The 20312-nt window shown below is 39.4% G+C and overlaps 1 protein-coding gene across 3 annotated transcripts in view; it reads right to left on the bottom strand.

Annotated features, from left to right (window-relative positions):
- Positions 1 to 20312, bottom strand: part of LOC119914272 (ras-specific guanine nucleotide-releasing factor RalGPS1-like) — a 110507-nt gene that overhangs the window by 3528 nt on the left and 86667 nt on the right. For 2 of the 3 annotated variants that reach the window (XM_038733469.1, XM_038733468.1), the window contains exons 12-19: positions 9258 to 9384; positions 6887 to 7038; positions 6656 to 6704; positions 4741 to 4821; positions 2088 to 2193; positions 1867 to 1959; positions 218 to 323; positions 32 to 123 (exon numbers count right to left, since the gene is read on the bottom strand). In XM_038733469.1, the coding sequence (XP_038589397.1) occupies positions 32 to 123; positions 218 to 323; positions 1867 to 1959; positions 2088 to 2193; positions 4741 to 4821; positions 6656 to 6704; positions 6887 to 7038; positions 9258 to 9384 (806 nt within the window). Of the gene's footprint in view, positions 1 to 31; positions 124 to 217; positions 324 to 1866; positions 1960 to 2087; positions 2194 to 4740; positions 4822 to 6655; positions 6705 to 6886; positions 7039 to 9257; positions 9385 to 20312 lie in introns of those variants that run through there. The other variant, XM_038733470.1, reaches the window with a different exon arrangement.

The following is a 20312-nucleotide window of genomic DNA, read 5'->3' as shown; positions in this document are numbered from 1 at the left end:
CCAAACAGATGAATGTGTGGCCAGATCATACCTGAGGTCTACTGCTCCTACAAGCCTCCTCCAGGTTTTTGTGCCAGATGATTGCAGAAAACCTGGATCCCGTCTGGAACTTGTAAACATTGCCTGTGAAGTGACACATAGTGCTCTGTGTGATTATCTGGATTTATATGAAGGGAAGGGAAAACAGCAGGAGCTCTTTTAGCAGTGTGAAGCTGACCTTTGTCTGGGTCATTGAGCTGGAAGATGTTGGGTCTGGACGGGTCATCTGGTAGAACCACCATCCACCCAGTCACACACACCTTCTTACAGGGGCTGGATTTATACTGGGACAAACACAGGATTACAGTGGATACGATTCAAAGCAAAGACGTGACAACTAAACAAGCTGAGCTGTCATGACCACAACAAAACAAAAGGTATGAAATGCGTTTCTCTTCTTGTGTTCACTGCACTTTGGACATTCCTATCATCGTTTACCAGGACAGAAACCTTCACCTGCAGTAACAATTGTTGATAGTGAAGACAATGTGAGCAAGTTGAAGGACTCAGTACTCCTAATCATCTAATCAACACACATCTAGCAAACCCTTTCTCTTAGAAATGAAGTTTAAATATTACTAAATTGTCTTCTTAAAACCTTGCGGCCTGGATTATGGTTATGTTTTTTTGAATGAATGAATTGTTTAATTTATGTACTGCACTCGAGCTGCAGGAAGGTAGTTGTGGTGGATGGTGGACACAGAAAGTGCAGTCAGTGTCCCAGAAAGGGACACTGACTGCAGATTCCAGGGTTCGCATCTGATCAGATATCCTAGTCTGTGTTTAGGCTTAGGCAACAAAAGCACTTTGGTTAAGATTTCAGTTAAATATTAATGAACACATCTTGTTTCATGTGTCAAGTTACAGAACCTTATTTCTACAAGATTATAAATGCATCATTAAATGTCCCCAGTAGCTTCTTAATATTTGCTTTATCATAACTACATTGCATGTCGGCTCTATACAGTACGGTAGGCTCTAAAAGGGGCTGGGCTGGGTCGGGGAGTTGCACCTTAGCAAAATAAAGCAAAAGTACTTAAACAATGCATCGATGAATCGATGAAATAATCTGTAGAAGCTTCGAGTAGTAAAATCATTGTTAGCTGCAGCCCGACATGCCACACAGGGCTCTACAGAGCGACCATTTTTCTCGCCCCCAAAAACAGATACGTGCGAACCGGAAAAATGGTGCAGAAAAATGAGCAGTGTGCGAGTAAAGACTACAACCTACAATCTAGCCGCCTCCTCCTGAGAGCAACACACTTGTTTTGCTTTAGTAAAGCTATTGTATTTTTACATACAATTTCCCATGATTCTTTCAGTCAAAAGCTTTGGATGCATCCAGGGGACACATAAATATTGTAGTGTTATGTCTTCTGTACTTACTAACAACTTCTTCACTGCGAATATACATAAATTATTCAAGCTTATCCAAGAGAATCCATTTTAATTCTTCAGAAAGTATGGCCGCCAGAGCAATGAGTCTGCAATTTTCTATGCTTTACCAGTTTGTCTTTTGACTACTGGCACTAATAGGACAGACAACATAGAGTCAGGTAGTATGCCATGCCTTAACAATCAAGAAAAACACACCGCAAGTAACAGTAAGATGCTGTGGCTAGCATACTTTAGATGTTCTGCTGTTATTTGGTCAAGTTATGTTAAGGGCATTCAGACTGAAAACAGCACTGTCTGAAAAAATCATTAAGGAAGTCCAGTTTGAGTAACAGATCCATGAGTGTGAAGATTTATCAGAACCTAAAGTTTGCAGTTTGCAGTTCCCATTCCAGTCAGAAGAGTTTCATGTTCTTTAAGCATGACACTTACGTGTTTCCTCTCAGAGGCCCTCAGTGCTTTCGCCCCATAGAATGTTAGTGTTGATCCAGACAACGTGATCCAAAATCTGGTCCACGACGACAACTGCAACACAGTAAAAAACGGATATGCTGAAAACATCTCACTCACTCTCATCAGATAAATCTGTTGCTGAAACTGTGAGCCATATTTGAAAGTAGCGTAAACCACAGTGAAACTAAAGATCACATTACCCTTGGCTTCCGTCCCTCCTTCTGCAGCGTTTTCCTTCGCAGGGGTCCTTCAATTGTCACACTGCCGGCCTCGCTGCATCCATAGCAGGAGTTGGCAGCAGAGGAGCTGAGGGAAACCAAACACAAGCATTACAACCAAATGAAACAGATTCACTGTTTTCACAATTTACTGTTGGACACAAATATGATGCTCTGTGAGGACAGTGATGGTTCTACAGTATGTAGGTTTTCATTTTAGCCAAGCTGATTTCACTGATCAGTATAGAAGAGTAACTAACCCTTTAAGTGCCTGTTTTATTGAAAACACACTTTTGCTGGTTTACTACTTATCAAATCTATTTACTGGCAAAGCACTGTGTATTTCTGGGCTTCTTGGGTTTAGTTTTCTTATTACAGATTACAAGGTGTCCTGTGCAATAGAGTTTGACAGAAAATGCATTTACTATGTGATCAGGGCAGAAATCTATTCAGATGCAGGGGTGTGGCCACATGCTTGGAAATGTAACACTGCTACTGCTGTCCCTGTGATGATGCAGTGTTTGACTTCATGACAGTCCAGACTCTGGATATCCATATGAGCAAAGTGGAATGAATTCCTTATAGCGTGATCACTCAACAGTGTGTGTCTGTGGCAGTGAATCACCTTATAAAGACAGCATGCAAAGTGACCAACATTGACATTATGGCTCCCAAAGTTAGCTTTTTCTTATAGCACGATGAAAAGACAGACACAAGACAAACACACAGTAAACCACCTCTGCAGTGACCATCACAGACTGCAGCAGTGATGTAAAGGAGGCCAAAGTCATGACTTGATCAAAGGCACCTGTTGTCAGTGACCCTACTAACTGTCATTTATAAAACTATATTAAGATATTTTTGCTGATCTTAGAGCCTTAAGCCACGTTCCCATTAGAGCATACACCTAGTCTTTGCCTTCTTCTCTATTTGTACGTGATGCTTTTTTTTCCCCAGGTGACAGCTGTGTTGACCTTTGCTAATGCAGCCAATGGTCAAAGACCGAGAATAAAGTCATAACGTTTCTATGTAATCATAATCATCATATTAGGACTAACAGACATTTGCTGGGGGAAATATCAGCATTCAGATTCAACTGCCAGATTTGTTACACAAACACTATTCTCTATTATCTATTCTCACTAGCCTCTGTAGTGAGTATAGTGATCATAACAGATAATTACAGCTGCTGAATTGGGGCTGGGCATTTTGAGGAGGAAGAAGAAAAAATAGAAATACAGAAGGGTACATCAGCAGAACTGCCTGTTATTATAATTATTTTAAACCTCTTAAAATAAACATGTTTCTCTAACCCACACAACACCGTGCCTGAACAGGCATTAGCATGTTTATTCTACATCACCCAGGGATCAAACTCATAACCTTATTCACCAAGGTCATCTTTTTGAGCTCCCTGCCAAGTCAGATGGCGTCACACAATGATTAGGCAATCACGTTCCAATTTCCAATGACTGCAGTGGAAATGCTAGCTGTTTCATAAACAATGGATATTTATTTAGCAAGAACTTACAGTCATTGTTTACAGTTAAACATTTTGTTGCTCTGTTGGCAAAGTTTTTGACCATTAAAAAATCTGGTCTGTGCAGGGCAGTGAGAATAGGTTTAAGTACTTTTACATTTTTTTGAGAAAAGCTCTGATGAACATTTCTGCTTACTACATGTGGTAGCATGTATGACTATGCATGTATTGTACATTTTAGATGGTTGCTCTAGCGCCACCATCAGGACTATTAGCCTACAATCCCAGTTTCTTAAATGTACATTTACTCATTTAGCTGACGCTTTTATCCAAAGTGACTTACAATTGCTATATATGTCAGAGGTCGCACGCCTCTTCAGCAACTAGGGATTAAGTTTCTTGTTCGGGAACACATTAGTGTCACAGTGGGAATCGAACCCCAGCACCCACCTCAAAGGCATTTGTCTCATGCACTGCGACATCACCTCCCCGACTTAAAAAAAACAAAATGGTTTTCCTTTGGAAGCAAGAATGTGATTATTTATTTTATGATAATTTTCCTACTACAATTTGAAAGATAGTATTTTTTGAGTAAAACACGTAAAGTTTTGAATTTAGGCATCCTTGAAGGCGCTAGCAGTTAGCATTTCAATGGGCTTCCATTCTTTGTGCTAAGCTAGCTACAGATCCTAACCAGCAGCAACAGACCTGAATGGACCTGAATGGATTTTTGCTTCTCACAGCAACCAGCATCAAAGCTTCAATCCATTATTATTATTTATTATTATTTTTTTTTACAGTGCTGTAAAACATTCTACATCAACATTGCTTTCCAGGATCAGTATCACTGTTACTCTGGATAATCAGCAGAACACACTGTCAACTGTTTGCATCAGAAATAGTCTCAATTAAAACTTTTGACAGTGTGTTCTGTCAACCGTTTTGGTCAAGCTACCTGCTAAAGATTTGGTGAACTGACTCTTTAGGGGAGGAAATTACTATATCACATAATTCAGCCAAAATGACACCACCAGCATGCAGTGAGGGGATGAGGTGAGATAACACATTAGAGTGAGCCTATGTTCGATTCCCCCATAAAGATGAGTTCATTCTTATATCAAGTGATTAACTTCTTGCTCTCCGACTTCACTGTACCTGTAAACATAGCTGCGGCTCCGGGGGGAGTTGCGAAGCGGGACCCTCCAGTTGGGGCCCAGTGTTGCGTACATGCGGCCCCTGTTTGTCACACATTGTGAAAGTCAGTCTGAAGGGCTCAAGGGATTGGCCTTTTGGTTAGCAGAACTGTTCAGTTAATCTCATGTCACCAGAGGAACCCAGATTATTAAACCAAAGCCAATTCAAACTATTTTCTGATACATATGACTCTGACACAGTACTATCACAGCCTACTTTTAAACTGCCATTCATAGATATAAATGAATCTATATAAATCTTCTTGCTCGGACAAACAAAGATATACAGTATGATTAACTTGACGTAAGACATTCAAATACATTGATATCATATGCATAATGAATATGGTGCAGGCACAGATACAAACTGGTGACAGAAATACATTTGTTAGACAAAATCAAATAGAGTTAGTCTGGTGATATTCTATATTTTTCTTACTGTTAACCAATCCCATGTGTGTAACAGTCAATGTATCTACTAACTACTGTGTGTGTATCACAGCCTGATGCCATGGAGCTCCACTGGTGTCCAGAAACTGGCCACACTGTTGCACTGGGTGACATGTTCCTTATTTGTTTGGGTGTGTATGGCATATTAACTTGTATTTATTTGTTTTTATGACATGTTCCTTCATCATCATGAACATACACTGTAGTTTATTTTGACCTAATCTTTCCAACCCATTTAAGTCGTCACATACAGACGCATGATCAAGACCCCTTGGCATTAGTTTTTAACGCATTGGGAATCCCCTTAGGGTCATAGTTCAGTGCACTGGGGGAAGCCCTTTATTATCAGGGTTGAACACTAAAAGTAGGTGTAGTTTATAAATTACAGAAAAGTAAGTAGGAGGCTGGTGTAGGAGCCAGAAGAAATCAGAACTTGAACTCCTGTTACATTCTTTCTGGACCGAACAAGCGGCCACGGTAAGCACGTCGACTACTTTAACCCTCTGCGTAGCCCTCAGCTGCTTTAAGCTTAGGCTTAGCGGTTACAGTTGGGATGGAAAGATGGAGGGAGGGATGTACGGATGGATGGATGGTTTGGTCAGAAACAGGACTTTCACCCAGGAGACTGCTGTTTGTTTTCTGTGTGAAACAAAAAGTCAACACTGATTCTTTTTAGATACGTTACATTACTGAACTTGTCATGTAAGTTATTTCAAGCCAAACCATGATCCTTTTCCTAAAAAGAAGTAGTTTTGGTGCCTAAACATAGCCAAATTGCGACATTTCACGTTCACCACTTCTGTTCTGCACATTACATATGTATTGTTGCTAACTTGACCGCAGCGCTGTACACGTGCAAAAAGCGACACCAAGGGGTCTTGACCAAGTGTCAATATGTGATGAGTCGGGAGTGAGAATGTGTTGGTCCTGCTGCCCCAAATACTCACTAGAGCACCACGTATGGATTCATCCACCTGAAAATAGTCCCCAACAAATGCACTATTTCCTCCTGTTTGAGGAACAGTTGATTAAATTGACAGTGACCAGCTGCATTAGGGAATTTCATCTAACTAAATATTTGTTTTTCTCAAGATTTACGTCTTCAGTAAGAACCAATAGGCTTGGAGCTGAGAATCACAGACAGTATAGGGAAGTCAGAAAGTGCAGATTGTGTTGAAACACACTTTTGATTTTGTCTTTTCATTGGATTTTTTTCTATAAAAAAATATAGAACATTGTCTTTAATTGTATTTAACAGAACCATACTGTAGGTTTATAATTAGTTTGAGGTAGTGAAGTTGTTTGAATAGGATATGTCCTCAGTTCAAAATAGTTAAATCAATCACTTTAACGCTGAAGTCACTCTTCATTTGTCATTTCAAAGTGATTAAAACCGTTGAAAATTACATGTGATGATTGGCTCTCACCTCTCCATTCCAGGTGACAGCTCCTCCCCAAAAGAGCTTTCACTGCTGCCTATTAGGAAGGACAGGTTTATTCTTTGGTCTCAGTTTTGTGAGAAAAGCTAATTGGGCATTTGTAAATATAGTAGCAGAAGAAACTGGTCATTGAAGAAGCAGATTAATTGTATTTGTCATGAACAGAATGTCACGTGAGTGTTATAGTCCCAACACAAAAATCATACAGTACATACATACCTAATGACAGGCCATTGGAGACAGATGTACTGTGTGGATCATTTCTGACTGGACTCTGAGACTCTAAGAAGCTGTCATCCAGCAGGTGTCGAGCTTTCTCTATGGGAAATGTGGCACTCCTGCTCTCTGACATGCCATACTGACACATCATGCTGTGGACAGAGATCAACCATTAGATAGGAAAACACTCAGATCTTACAATGCATTTCACAATCACGGGGCATTCTCATGAAAGCTCACATTGTTTTTTTCCTGTTTCTTCTCCTGTCAGTTTTCATATTCTGTTACCTAATAATATATACAGCACAATGGTGTCCATTGCAGCAAAGCAACACAAGCACTCAGACAGGTTTTAAACCACTGAAGCAAGTTTAACTCCAGTATGTACATTTATAATTGCATTAGAACTGTGTGCTTACAGCTATTCAGTACATTAGCAATGATGACCAAAACTACAGGAAATGTAGGACTAAGGTGAATCGAGCTTCATACTCTGAAAATTGTTCACTACTGACCACTGGTGGAATGTGACCAAGTACATGTAATCAAGTACAATTTTGAGGTATCTGCACTTTCCTTAAGTATTTCCATGTTATGCAGTTTTATACTAATACTTGACTACATTTCAAAGGGAAACGGTGTACTTTTTACTCTACTACCCTAATTTATCTGACAGACATAGCTGCTCAGAGCATCCACATTATTCCTCTGGCTGATTAGACCTCAGGTCGGGTGTATGCTGGGTGGAGCTATGTTGGGTTTTACGTGATGTCACCAAACTCTATGTACTAATAAGAATGTAAATAGGGCAAGTTGTACCGCCCTGACAGGTACAACAAAACAGAAGGGTAAGGGAGATGTCAATCAAGCACCAACACAGTCCTGAGAAGAGGTCCAGTGAGCCAACATAAGTAAAGACCTCTGTGGGTGGACTATGGGTATGCATGGGTTATAACATTATTATTATTTACTTGGGTATGTATGGGATATTAACAATGCAGTATGATTTTCTGTTGGTTCAGTTGGTGTCTTACAACTCTGCGCTGCATGGCTTTTGTCTTTGGTGTATGATATTACCGTTTTATTAAGTTTTAACTGCATCTTTTAATATTTTATCAAGATCAACATTATGATTGTAGTATTTTGGTTTGTATGTCTTGCATGTGTCAAAAATGGTTAGAATAAGTGGTAACACTTTCTATGAAGGTCATCACTGTAATGACATACATATATTTATATTACACGATATAATGCGTCCATAAGACATTATAACAATTGTTATAATCGTTTACAAACATGCATTAGGCGTTATAGCAAAGTTCATAATGTATTATGACCTTTTGATTTAATGTTTTATAACTAATAGTAATACCAGTTTATATCAATGTGCGGCAAGAATCTCCGACCATGTTCCATAACACATTATAACCACCGACTCTGCCTCGTTACGAATACACTTTAGTCACCATTTACAATTACTGATATAAAATGGAATAACAGCTTACAGTAATGTTTAAAGTTATATAGCATGTCTTTGTTTGCTTTAAGTGTTAAAATATCTATCCCTGTATAATATATTACAGTTGGACATAATACCACATGAACCAGTTACCTTATAACACGTAATTGTTTGCTTTAAGGAAAGTGACACACATTTTGCGCAGGAAAACAACTTTTATTTATGTTTCTTCACTTTATGAACAATCTGTATGAATTTTGAACATTTTGCAGTTTAGCACAAAAACACAACTTAATTACATCAAGGACACTCATTGTCAGGGTGGTGAAAGATCGTACGTTTTGTATTATTTTTATTATTTTTAAACTATAAAACAGTGAAATAACTATATAGAATTTGTTCTACCAGACCGTGACCTTAAATGCATCAGTAGTACTAAATCAGTAATATAAAATAAAAATACAACAGTACAACTTTTACTTTTGTTATGGAATTTACATATTTCTGATAATACTTATAATAATAATAATAATAATAAAAAAAGTATAATCTACAAGTATTTTTCCAATGTGGTATTACTTCAGTAAACATCATATTATTGATATTGTATTTGCCTATTTGTTTGCAGTACATGGGCGGCTGTTAGCTGCATAAGCTACTGTGTTTTGTTTGTGGAGCACAATAAACTTCAGATTGCTGCAATAATCAATTGCTATTTTTTCAGCATCCAGCTGTTCTCTCATTGTGCCTTGTCCTGCAAGCTGTTTGTCTATAGGAATAAAACAGCAAACTTTAAATTTTGCGTGTTTCTACCTCACCTGAGTCAGTGTGCTCTTGGTGGTAAAGAGGTGGATTTAAATATATTTTATTTGTTTTATGAATAAAATCCTGAATCTAACTTTGGATACTCACTTGTTTCCCAGACTATGGCTCTTCCTGTGATGAGAAGGAGGGGGGGTGGGAATATGAACCCCTACAGAGGCATCAGGGCAGGTAGGCCGTCGGTTATACCTCAGAGAGGCAGATACCTCAGACAGACCTGAAATGCAGAAAACAGGTCTGCTAACAGCTACAATCGTACAGTTGGTTATTAGCTTGTATTTGTAATGACATCAGAGATCACTTATTATCGATTATGCTGTTATTTAAATCGTTTTTCTGTCGTAATTTCATTAAAAACATTATTTTGGAATATACGCTCTGTGAGAACAATTTGAACTAAAACAAAACATTTTTACACATGACCCCTCTACAAGACAGAGCTACCACAGTGAAGTTAGTTAGATATTATACTTTAGTCGGACAAATTCCCAAACAAATTTGGAATTAATGAAATTACCCCAAAACCTATCGTGTGGGGAAAATACAGTAGATATTTAATGGGACTGTGTATATCAGCTCTTCTTCAAAAATACTTTCCATTAAATGCACTAGATGGAGCCAGTGAGACACAGGACAACCCTTAACTTAAAAATCATTATTAACATCAGGAACCAATGCTGTCATCTACTGTAGTGACCTTATCTACATGTTGTTTGTGCCTTCTGGCAGGACTGTCTTGGTCTGCTGAGTCGATGAAGTGTTATCATGTCCATTATGTGCCAGCGGAACCTCTGAGTCACTCTGGGGCCTTTCAGTCCACTAGACGAGACCAGTCTGGACCCAGCATGGCAGTCTGTGTTCAATATGTTCAACTTGGAATACTTCTGACTTGAATGAAGTTATTTTGTTGCACTGCAGAGGACATACAGACAGCTACAGCTGTATGTGACTGTGCCTGTTGGGTGTTTTGGTTGGGAAAATATATACTCCAACTGACGGTGTGCTATGGAATTTATTTAAATTAGAATCTTTACTCATCTGCAATTTTGTAATCACAGAAAATAACGTGCAAAGTTCAAATTAAAGGAATCCATGTTTTGAGTTGGGTAATGTGGTCCCTCTGGGATAGAAGCAGCCCTAATGTGCCTTAATTACTCTGCTATTAGCCTGTAAAGACACATGCTGTTTGGGTTGCAGAAGCTTGCTGTCTGGAGGACTGCACAATCTGCAAAATATTGTAGAATAGGCCATATAAATACTCACTTGAAGTACACAAACGTTGTTCCCCTTTTCCATAGTGACAAATTTGCCATTCAGGTTTTAGGTTTACAACTCTATAATGTCACTGTTTCCAATTCATAATATTTTATTTTCCAAAAATGATGACAAGTAAGGGCTGAAAACGCCACATAAAATAATTCCTGGAGAAAAAGAAACATGACTCAAAACACATAAAACTGAGTGTGGGAGAGTGAGTGAAAATATTTTGGGGGGATTCTTTCTTTTTTTTGTTCTGGCTGGAGAGGAGGGGTCTGAAAGGAGGGGCAATGAGAGTGTGATTTACATATAATCTGCATACTCATGAGAGAGCGTTACTCTTCCTGAACCAGCCATCCTATCGTCAGTTCCAAAGCCTTTGGAGTCACTTCAAACCTGAGGCAGTGGCTTCCATGAGCTCACCATGAAGGGGGTTAACCCTAACCTTATCCCTAATCTTGAGACATTGCTATTATAATGGCAGTGGCGCATTATTAAAACCATCAATTGACTGATTGAATTGCAGACTCACAGCAGAGGGGGATATAGACAGAAGTGTGGATGTGATATAAAAAAGGTCTCCGATCATTAAGCCTAATGTTACTCTGCAGCTCTGCGGTTTATCAGTGAAGTGTCTGAACTCCACAGCAGACTGGAGTCTGTTAACAGACAGACAGACGCTGTCTCCTCTATGACACTGGAAAAATCGTTTTCTGCTGCCTCAAGAAAGCACTACGCCAACAATCTGCCTGACCACACCTCATTTTAAGACCAACAGTCCCATGGACGCACAGACGGGCGCAAGTGCATTTGCTATTTAAACAACATGGACACTTGGTGTGAAATTGACAACTGCGTCGGTTGGAAACTAGCAATGACACTTGCGCTGTGCTTTGTGCCGGGTGCAAGATAGAGCCCTTAGTCTTGTTATTTTCACTCTTTTACTTATTATTTATAGTGCAATAGTATTCACAACTTTATATGTATGCATGCTGCCCTGCATTTTCCTGTATTGTTTGCGTATGTAACAAATAAAACCTATGAATACCAAATCTTGAGCATCTCTCTCAACCCACTCTACAATCACAAGAGGACTGCGATTTTGCACTAGAGTGATGACTATTCTCCAGCTAAAACAGCCGACTGCTGTACTTTGTGCACTTATATACAGACCCCCTGAATTAAACAAGCTTTTTACAGACAGACAGACAGACAGACAGTTCCACCAGTGTATGATTGTTTGTGAATGGTGAATGTGATGTAGTGTAAAAGTGCAAAAAAGACTAGAACATGGAGCATTTACACACACACACCTCTCTCTCTCTCTCTCTCTCTCTCTCATTATTATCATTAACACTACTATAAATATCTGTCCCATTATTCATTCAGTCTATAGCAACATCACCTTTACTGTCTGTACCTCTGTGTGTATATTGTTTAGGCTCAGAGATAACAGTTGTTGTGATTTGGCACAACATAAATAAAATTTAATTGAATATATATTCAATTTCTTTTCTTTTTTCTTTTTTTTGAGAGTTTCCAGAATATATTACTGTTCACTAAATAGTTATCAGGACATCAACAGGAGAGAATTCGGATTTGAGAGCATCCCTGCAAAACTGAATGTATGTTGTGTATAAACATATATTATTAATTAGTATTAAGGGGTGGGTATTCGGAAGGTCGGCGGTTCAATCCCTGGCTCCCCCTGGTTGCGTGTCAAAGTGTCCTTGGGCAAGATACTCAACCCTGATTTGCCCCTGGTGGCTGTTCCGCCAGTGTATGAATGTGTGTGAATGTTAGTTTAGTGTAAAAGCGCTTTGAGTGGTCGAAAAGACTAGAAAGGTGCTATACAAATACGGAGCATTTACATTTATAATTTTAACTTAAGTTAAATGGACTACAGCTGTATAGTGCACAGAAGCTGTTGCCATGGTTACTATTCATTGAGCGCCTGTCTTACTTGCAGACCGCTTTTCTCCCTGTGTGTTCACATGAGGAGCACAGAACGACTACAAGCGACTACGCTGGCGGAGTGTCCCTTCCCGTCAGAAAAGACCTTACAGCAACAACACCGCAGCTAAAAAAAGGCAGTCCACTAACACTATAAAACTACCGGCCCCCAGCACAACACAGGCTCCAACACAAACTCCACGAAAGGATACAAAACAACAATAAAGGTTTACTTGCTGAAGCCTGTCGGGCCCCTGAGAATCAGATGATGTTGGTGAAAACAGTCAACATGAGAAACGCTGGAGAAACAGAGAGAGTAATGTTAGCTCGCTGGCTAACGCCGAGCAGTTGCTAACATTATGCAGTGCATTGCAATATAATATGTAATGTTATGGCTTTCCACATTACTTCACCAGCTAACACGACCCATATAACTATGCTGTGTACCACCTGCAAGAAAGGATGTAACGGTAAAAACATGTGGAGCGATTTGTTAACAGCTAACGTACTTTAGCTCGGACCTGCCCGCTGTTCGTTTCGTAATGTTCAATTTAGATTTACTGTGGTTTTACCTATACCTGGGTAAACTGCTTCTCCACCTCTCAGTCGCTGTAACATTAACTAACGTGACCCACATAATATACAATAATGAAATATAATGGCACAGCACAACAACACAATGCAAGAGCCATGCACCAACACTACAGTAAAGTTACTTACTGCGGTCCAAATGTTATAAAGTGTGACAACAATCTCATTTATAATATTCAGTCCAGCTCATTTACTGTTTCAATATCATCCAATACATTTAGCTGTGCTCACATTGTTGATCCTCCGGTAAAAGATAGGTGAGCTAACGCCGCTGTTTCACGTCGGCTAAATGCAGTAAATGTAACGTTATCATGTAACAAGCATGGATTAGTTTAACATCAAGCTGATAAAAATATTACTGAAGCTGTCTCCCTTTCTGTCTATAGCTGCTGTCACACTGCCTTTTTATGCCAATATGCGTCTCGCTGGCTTTATGCAAGGTACAGAGCCGGTGTTGAGCTGCCTCTGAGCCGGGAACGTGTAAGTAACAGAGCCTGAACATGTCTGAGTGAAAAGCCACAGCCGGCATGCTGGTGTTCCTGCGTTTTTTGCAAGATCTCTGTATGAAAGCGATTGTGTTTCGGATTAGTTAGTTAGTTCAAGCAAGCACGCTTACGAGCACACACCTGGTTGCAATCTTAAAACCACACCGTTAGTGGCCGCTGAAAACTATATATTACCCATATAAAAGTCACTGGTATCAATGCCTTTTTCTTAGGTAATGGCATTTGTCGGAATTATTTTATCATGTATATATCTACGTTCTTATTTGCTTTTATTGTATTGTTTTTGAAAGATGCTATATCAATAAAGTCATTATTATTGTTGGATTTGATTGAGTTCTAGATGCTGACATAAAGTATTTGGAGCCTATGAAATCTAAGTGTACAAAGTAAGCAGGCTACAGCTGTTATGTTAATGGTTGAGATACATTGAATCAATATTTTGAGCCAACAAAAGGTGACTACAGATCTAAAATAAATTTTAGTTGTTTATAACTTTTAATTGGCCCGCTGTGGTTCAGGCAGTAGAGCGGGTTGTCCACTGATCACAGGGTTGGCAGTTCGATCCCCAGCTCCTCATGTCCTTGGGCAACCCCAAAAATGCTCCTGATCAGGGTCTGGCCAGCACCTTGTGTGGTACCTCGCTGCCATTGGTGTGTGAGTGTGTGTGAATAGGTGACTGAGAGGCAAATTTTAAAGCCCTTTGGATATAGTGCTATACAAATGCAGCCATTTACCATTTAATTGCAAATGTTAAAGCTAATTAGATTCAATAAGCAGTGTGAAAGGATTCCGATTCAATAAGTGGATCATCAAACCTCAACAAGACCTGTAAAGAAGTCTAGAAACACAGTTGCACAGGGCTCACTGAATGGTTCAATGAAAATGATGTGAATCATATACGATACGACCTTCTCAGTGAACAGATCTTTACCCAGCTGAACACCTATGGAAGAATTGGAAGCAGCTTGATAGACAGTGCTCTCCATCACCATCATCAAAACACCAGATGAAAGAATGCCGTTCCATACACTTAGAGAATCTATGACTAGGAGCACTGAAGCTGTTCTGGAGGCTTGTGATGGAACACATTTTACTTTTATTTGCCTTCCATCTGTATTTTAGATGACTATTAATGTGTCTTTTTTGATTAATACATGTAGATATCATTTTCTTCATACATCTGTTACGAAGGCTTAAATCCACAAACAGTAGGACTGGCAGGTTCGGCAAAGCAGGGAAACAAGAAAGCTGTGACCTCACAACAACAGCTGGACGTGTCCAAAAAAGTCATTTTCCAGGTTGATTGATGTTAGCTCTTCTAAGAGTCTTAGAGTCTAAGCACATGTGTGTGCTTACTCAGCTTCTTGGATCGCTATTAAGACATTACAAAACAGCTTGGAGGAACTAAGCCAGAGTGTGGTCTGAAACCTCAGTCCCAAGCTTCCCAAAATAGATGATTTATGGAACATAATCATTCAAATGAGCCAACAGTCTCAGGGTGATCACAGCTAAGGTCACATGCAGCGCCACCATCCCTCAGGAAGGAAGTGATATATGAACTGTGTGTATGCATCATGTCACATGGGATTTCTCTCGTTTTTGTCCTTGCACAATTCCACCATGCTATCTTACACTCACTTGTTGTACAAACCAAATCCTTCTGTTTGCCAGTGTGCGAGGTGCATGACACGTATGCTGAACGAGCCAAAAAGCTAGCGGACACAGCCAGAACAGCCATGTTTTACTTCAAACTTCAAATTTATAAAAAAAACAATCTTGTTTCACACGGGATCCTAATGCTGGTCTCCCAGGTGAAAGGCGGCTAACAGAGAAGCGGCGCTCAATGTGGGCGGCGTCAAACCCCACCTACATTGAGCAAGGACCTTCCAAGAAGCTCCTTGGAGGCCATAGACTGTCTGAAAAAAGTTGGACAATGGGGGTCAAATGTTTGACTCCGCCTACATTGAGCACCGCCCCCGAAGTGCACACTGTAGTCGGGTGTACTTGGCTAAGTTGCTAAGTTTCCACCCAACTCACCACAACCGGAGTACAACTTTATGGCTATTTACTGAATTGGTCCAAATATAATAAAAAATATAATATTTTTTTGCTGGAAATTCGTCTTAAGAGCTCACTTCATCTTATTTTTCGGGGTCTAGCACTTTAAATGTTAATATACACCCACAACAACAAATGGCAGCAAATGGCAGCAAATAGCGGCAACACGCATGTTGCTGTCCCACTGAAACATGGAGAGACACAGCAATTTTTTTTCACTGAGATGGATAGCCTAATTGGTATTAGAAATACCAGTAGACAGTTTATTTTCATTTTTATGATATTTACTGTAAATATCACAAGTCATTCATTTACAAACGTTTTGTTTTGTGTTCTGTGTTCTGCAAGCTTTATTTGATCTTGTCATGTTTGGGGTTTTGTAGCTTAATCTAGTCTTTTGTTCATTCTCATGTTTAAGTTTCTTAGTATCTGTCTTGTCTCTTATCTTAGTCCTTAGTCCTGCGGTTTACTTCTTAGTCTTTTGCTTTAGTTCATGTTTAGTGTTTTTCCTGGTCTGTGTACTTCTATGTTTTATTATTTTGGTCTGTGTCTTAGTCCTTAGTCTTATGTCTCCATGTTTTAGTGTAGTCCTGTCTCCTGTTTGGTCCGGTCTCTGTCCATGCCCTGATTTTGCAGTCTTTCCATGTTTTGTATTTTACTTTGGTAGATCTGTCCTTGTGTACTTCACTTCCTGTTTTATTTTGTAATCTTCTGTACCTGGTGTTCTTGTCTAGCTTTGTTCCTGTGGTTGAGTACCTGGTGTGTTTCAGCTGTGCTTCCCTCCCTGCTCCTTTGCCTGTGTATATATTGTCCTCAGTTGTGTTCAGTGTTTGTCACGTCCTCGTCAGTGTTCTGTCCTGTCCCTGCGTTGTTTGGATTATTTTGTGGATTGTACCTGTTCTTGGATTCTTCCCTTTGGATTATGTTTTGTTTGGAGTTACCTTTTGTTTGAACATTTGCCGCTGCGCTCCCAGCGTAAGCCTGCTAAGTTTTTGTTGTAAATAAATCTTTATTTGTACTGCAAACACCTTGCCAACAGTCTGCATTTGGGTCCACACCTCAGTTCTCCACTTCCGCACACAGTTGCCCTTGACAATGTGACCTTAAATGGAAAGTTATTTCATTTAAAAGTTGTTAAAAACAACAACCTACCTTATTTAATTTAATTTAATGTGTTTTTATTTATATTATTTTGAATTAAAATTACAAATTTTGAATTAAAATTAATAATACGTGACCGTCTTTGTCATGTGTTTTGCGTTGTATGGCCACTAGAGGTCGCTACGTAACGTAAACATGAGTCATAATTTTGTGTGACCTATACGGTTGTTTTTCTGTGGAGGACAGGCTCGTTATTATGTAGTGATAAGCCACGCCTGATCCCTTACAGTAACACCTCACTCAAGTCAGAACAACTATATTTACACAGTCATTCACAACAACAGGTTTGCCAACAGTTTTTTTAAATATATTTTCTGTGTACAAGGCAACATGTTTCCTGTACTTTACCCCTAATGGTGGAAATAACTAAATAGATTTACTAAAGTACTTCCATTGAATGTACATTGTGTTTCCTTTGTTTGCAACATTATACTTTCACTGTGCTGCATTTTAGAGACAAATATTACTCCACATAAGTTAATAAAATAGGATGCATAGTTAGAGATTAAATTACCCAGCTGTATATGAAGTAGTTAAAATTAGCTCCACCTCATGCAGCTACAACAGTAAAATGAAGCTTAGACAATGCTGCATCAGTAATAACTCAGTTTTCAATTTTCTGCATAATGACTACTTCTACTTATGTTACTTTACCTATTGTTTTTAATACTTCTGTACCTTACCTAAAGGAACAAGTATTAAGTAAGATTAAGGTAACGGATTTTGAATATAATATTCATAAGTCCTTTATATCTACAGAGGGAGCAGATCCTTTCCCACAAAGCCCGCCATGTTGCGCCGCCATGTTTCTACAGTAGCCCAGATTAGATAAACCAAACTCTGACTCTAGAATGTAGAATTACTGATGCTGCTGTTGCTTAAGTAGAGTTTTTGAGTGATTGATTACACCTTTAAAGTAGCAGATGAATAGCTACTTCCTTACTAAGCAGCGTACCATACAGGGATCTGAACCAACCGTTTGTTTCCAGGTACCCTGAGTTATGTCTCTCAGGCAGAACACAAATCTTGTATGTCTTGTCTGGAATACGCAGATCCCACACCAACCATGATTCAAGCATAAACAGGCTATAACCTTAAATGAAATAGAACCATTTGATTGGTGGAACTTGGCAGCCAGACACTGTTGTTTCAAAAGTAAGTAATGTATCAGGTCACAGATTGTAAGCCAACCCCTTCTCACTCCCAAGTCGACATATATGGACGCATGGTCCATAGGGCATTAACAAGGGATGCCAAGGGGTCTTGATCAAGCGTCCATATGTGACAAGTTGGGAATAAGAATGTGTTGTATAAGCACACTGAAAAAAAGGTCAGGGCATTAAACAGTGCTCTTGATGCTCTGTTGGTGACTGCTAAAACTATATTTTAGAATTTTATATTTAAAAGAGTTACTTCAGTGACCTTTAGTCCCTGGGTCCGGCTACAAAAACACTAGATCCTAAATTTCCCATAATGCAACTCTATAGCATCTTTCATTATATTTTCTCAGAATTGACCAAGCTTATGGGGAGGGAAAGGGGCCCTTTAAGATTTTTTGTGGAGTCACAGATATGCAATTATATTTCAATGATCGTAGTTGCAGGTTGAAGTCCTACAGAACAAAAACAATAGATATTCTACATATAATAAACCATGACATGTTGAAATTCACGACCATGTCACCACTACTACTCAATCAGTGGGAGGACTGGTATTCATTCCACTCCACTGATTATGAATTTATAACAGTCTTTGTAAAATCCACTTTAATGTGCCTCCCACCACGGCCATATATCCATAGGTTACAAAGTTATCTCTTTAGGCTTTAACTGGATGTTTTTCTCATTATAACAAATAAAACATTCTGGTGATCTCATACGAGATATCTTCATATCATATTCATATCTTTTAATGATAACAAAAAAACTTTGTAGAGTTTCTGTCATGGTGACAGAAACCAAACGTTGACCCTGAGGCGACAGGCTGTGCAGCCAAACTTTTCCATGAATAGCTCAGACACACGCTTCCGTCCTAAATGATTCACTGATGGCCTGCGTATTATAGTGACTGCAGCATGTTACACTCTTGGCAGAGAAAGATTCTTTTGTAATCAACATGCACTGAAATGGAAACCATTCCTTCCTTTACTGCACAATACCCTCCGGTCAGTCCAGTAACCAAGACCTAATGACTCTTTCACTCTATAAACATTAATACCAGCAAATTACCTAAACTGTAATTATTCAAAATGATGAGATACATGCTAGAGAGAAACAGAGAGAGAGAGAGGGAGAGAGGGAGAATAGCAGTTACTATGGTAGCCATTACAAACAAATCCCACCATACGGCTGGCCAGCCTGTGAGACATGAGTCTATGGAAAAAGATCAATGTGTTCAGTCCCTGAGGTCGCTGCTGCAGAATGGCTGACATGTTGCTGCTGTTAGACTGCTATTAGCTGCATCCTTAACTTCCTCATGGGATTTTAGTCAGCTGATCTACATGACTTTAAGCTCAAGTAAAGAATTTACTTGCCAAACTGGCTTTGAATAGCAAACATTTATTTATCTAAAAATTAAAGCATAGTATCAGTAAGTCAGGTTCCCTGATTATTAGTTACACTGTATTGTGGAGCCACATCATGTCAGTCTTCTAACAGAAAAAGGCTGACAAAGCCTTATACAGCACACACAGAGCAGAAAATTAAAGCCACCAACAAGGTGCACATCTTAGACAGAGACGATGGATGGTTTGAAAGAGGTGTCAAGGAAGCCATCTACACCAGGGTTGAGAAGCCGTCATTGAACAGGGGAGGGGGTCTACGCCACCACTTACAATACTGTCCTTTCATCACTTCCTAGGAAACTCAACAAATACTATTGACCTCAGGTGAAGATGCCAACGATGGTCGTTCAGTCTTGGCCTCGGGTAGTCCAAATGACCATAACGACTGTCATTACAACAACCAGGAACACTAAGGAACCAGCAGTATTGATGATCCTGGCCAACGACCCCACTGAGGTTAAATTGTTTAGTTTCCCTACCAGTCAGTCAGAACGGATGGATGAGGGACGAAACGTCTTCTAGTATCTTCATCCAAGTCCAGTTGCCCCTGACTAACCTTCTTTGGATAACAATGACCTGGATAAATGAGAACTGAGACACCAACCGACAACTTGTGAAGAGCAACCAGGTGGTGTATGTGCAAGTTATGGCAAACAGATGTAATGAAACTGGGGAGGTTTCTGTGACCCAATAACGCTCCATCTACACATCTATCATACATCCACCAATTCACAGATATGGAGGGAATTCTTTTCTCACACCCCTGTTTAAAAGTAAGCTGTTAAATGGATGTCAGCCATGTAGGACAGAGTGTGGATCATTTCATGTAGTGTGTTAAAACAAATACTGGGAGATGTCTTTATAAGATATATGGTACTGAAGAAATTGAACCAGGAAGTGATAGATATTTGGTAAATACCATATCAATAGCCAGTAAAATTGGATAGGACCAATGGCTTGTTATTATTAAAGAAATCTAATCGAAAAACTGACATATCTTGAGACCACAAGGACAACTAGAGGAAAAATGAGAAAAACAGATTATTTTATGACTCG

The sequence above is a fragment of the Micropterus salmoides genome, unplaced genomic scaffold (assembly GCF_014851395.1).
Source record: "Micropterus salmoides isolate LMB-PRFRI ecotype aquatic unplaced genomic scaffold, ASM1485139v1 Ms_hic_scaffold_20, whole genome shotgun sequence".
NCBI classification, from domain to species: domain Eukaryota; kingdom Metazoa; phylum Chordata; class Actinopteri; order Centrarchiformes; family Centrarchidae; genus Micropterus; species Micropterus salmoides.
Note: the sequence above shows the minus strand (reverse complement) of the source record. Positions and strands in the feature narration are given on the sequence as shown.